General features: G+C 42.2%; 1 protein-coding gene across 1 annotated transcript; it reads right to left on the bottom strand.

Annotated features, from left to right (window-relative positions):
- Window positions 1-323: 323 nt before the first annotated feature.
- On the bottom strand, window positions 324-881 carry LOC121991012. Its single transcript, XM_042545043.1, has 2 exons — window positions 518-881; window positions 324-454 (listed from the first exon to the last, which is right to left on the bottom strand). Exons 1-2 carry the CDS (start codon window positions 879-881, stop codon window positions 324-326), a joined length of 495 nt encoding a protein of 164 aa, XP_042400977.1.
- Window positions 882-1518: the final 637 nt, after the last annotated feature.

The raw sequence follows: 1518 nt of genomic DNA on the forward strand, positions 1-1518 counted from the left end.
TTCGTGAACTAAAAAATAATCGAAAAATTTCATCTTTATATTTAGACATTCAAAGAACGAGATAATATCATGCATGCAGAGGTAAAATTCAATAAATAATCAAACAACACAACAAGAAAACTGTTCATTGGCGGTGTAATATTTTCGCCACTAAACCAAACAAATACTTACCTTTCACTCATATATATGGTCATGTCATCAGTAGAATATTTTTTTGAAAAAAAAACTGCAGCATTAAAAATAATCTCGCAGAGAACATGAACCTCACAATCAATAGGAAGAATAGGAAACTAGGGCACGGGAGTCGAGTGGTGCCAGCGTGATCATTGTGACAATATCATTGTGACAATAATATCCAAGTGGAGAATCCGTCTTAAGGTCTCCGTGGCGATATCATTGTGACAAAAGAAGCCACTGACGGAGGATGCCGACTCTCTAGCAGGAGACAATGGAGCTGATTTCGATAAAGGTTGAAGAACAAACTCAGATTTTTAAAGTGGAAGCTTGAGAGACACACCGCGCCTCTCTCTAAGGGAGAATTTAGGAATCGGCAATGAACTAGGTGGAGGCGAGTTTGTGTAGGCAGGTCCTGCCCAAAGTTTAGAGCGAGAAAGATCAGTTGTGCAAGGGGACCCTTTAGGAGCATATTTTGTGTCAGCAGGTCCAGCATAAAGCTCAGAGTGAAAAAGATCAGTGGTAAAAGCGGCCTCTTTAGGAGCAGGCTTGCGGTTTATGGGGATCGGTGTACTCCTCTTGATTTTCTTTGACGTCTGAGGCGAATAGGAAGGAGATTTGGCTTCCGAGTAGCCATCAATTGTGAAATACTTGTTGGGAAGTGACTGCATAAAAGCGACATCAGAATTGAAGGCTCGACAGTTCATCCCTCGGAAGCTACTCGAAGGCGAGAAGGAACCAAACTGACTTGTGATCCTTGACTTACTACTGCCGATGTACCGGTGGCATTCACGAGCAGCAGAAACAATTGTATCCATCTCCAGAAGAAGAAACTCACAACCTAAAGCCATGTAATGAACATTAAAAAAAAAGAAAGTAAGCGTTAATTTATGATCCAAGCGAAAAGGGCTAGCTCCGAATGCTTCAGACACTAATTGAGAAAAGAGTATACCTTCTGAAGCTCGAGATTCTCCAAAACCAGAGGCTAAAACAAATCAAAATCCTTTTTTTCTCCGCCTATTGAATAGATCTGAGCGATACTAAACCGAATACAACAGACACAATAAAAAACATCAAATAGCCCTGAAAAGTGGCACGGATGGGAAAATCGAACGCACTAGATTAGGAATCTGTCAAATGCAAACAGATCTTACCGTTGAGGCACTGCGATCCAGTTTTCCGAGAGCAGAAGGCCACAGAAACTACAAAACTAAAAACTACCAGAACAAGCGAAATCGATCGGGGAAGGGGGATGAAGACGGACTAGCGGAGGAGAAATCTGAGAAAGCGAAATCTGAGGTGGTAGTAGTCGAGTGGTGCCAGTGTGATCTGCGATGGCGGCTG

The sequence above is a fragment of the Zingiber officinale genome, chromosome 6B (assembly GCF_018446385.1).
Source record: "Zingiber officinale cultivar Zhangliang chromosome 6B, Zo_v1.1, whole genome shotgun sequence".
Lineage (NCBI taxonomy): Eukaryota > Viridiplantae > Streptophyta > Magnoliopsida > Zingiberales > Zingiberaceae > Zingiber > Zingiber officinale.

What these genes read in the sequence shown, in the direction of transcription:
- LOC121991012 (XM_042545043.1), bottom strand. Translation starts at nt 881, where the DNA reads ATGAACTGTCGAGCCTTCAATTCTGATGTCGCTTTTATGCAGTCACTT. An exon ending in CTCCCTTAGAGAGAGGCGCG is followed by an intron (nt 455 to 517) that starts GTGTGTCTCTCA and finishes TATCGAAATCAG; the next exon opens with CTCCATTGTCTCCTGCTAGA.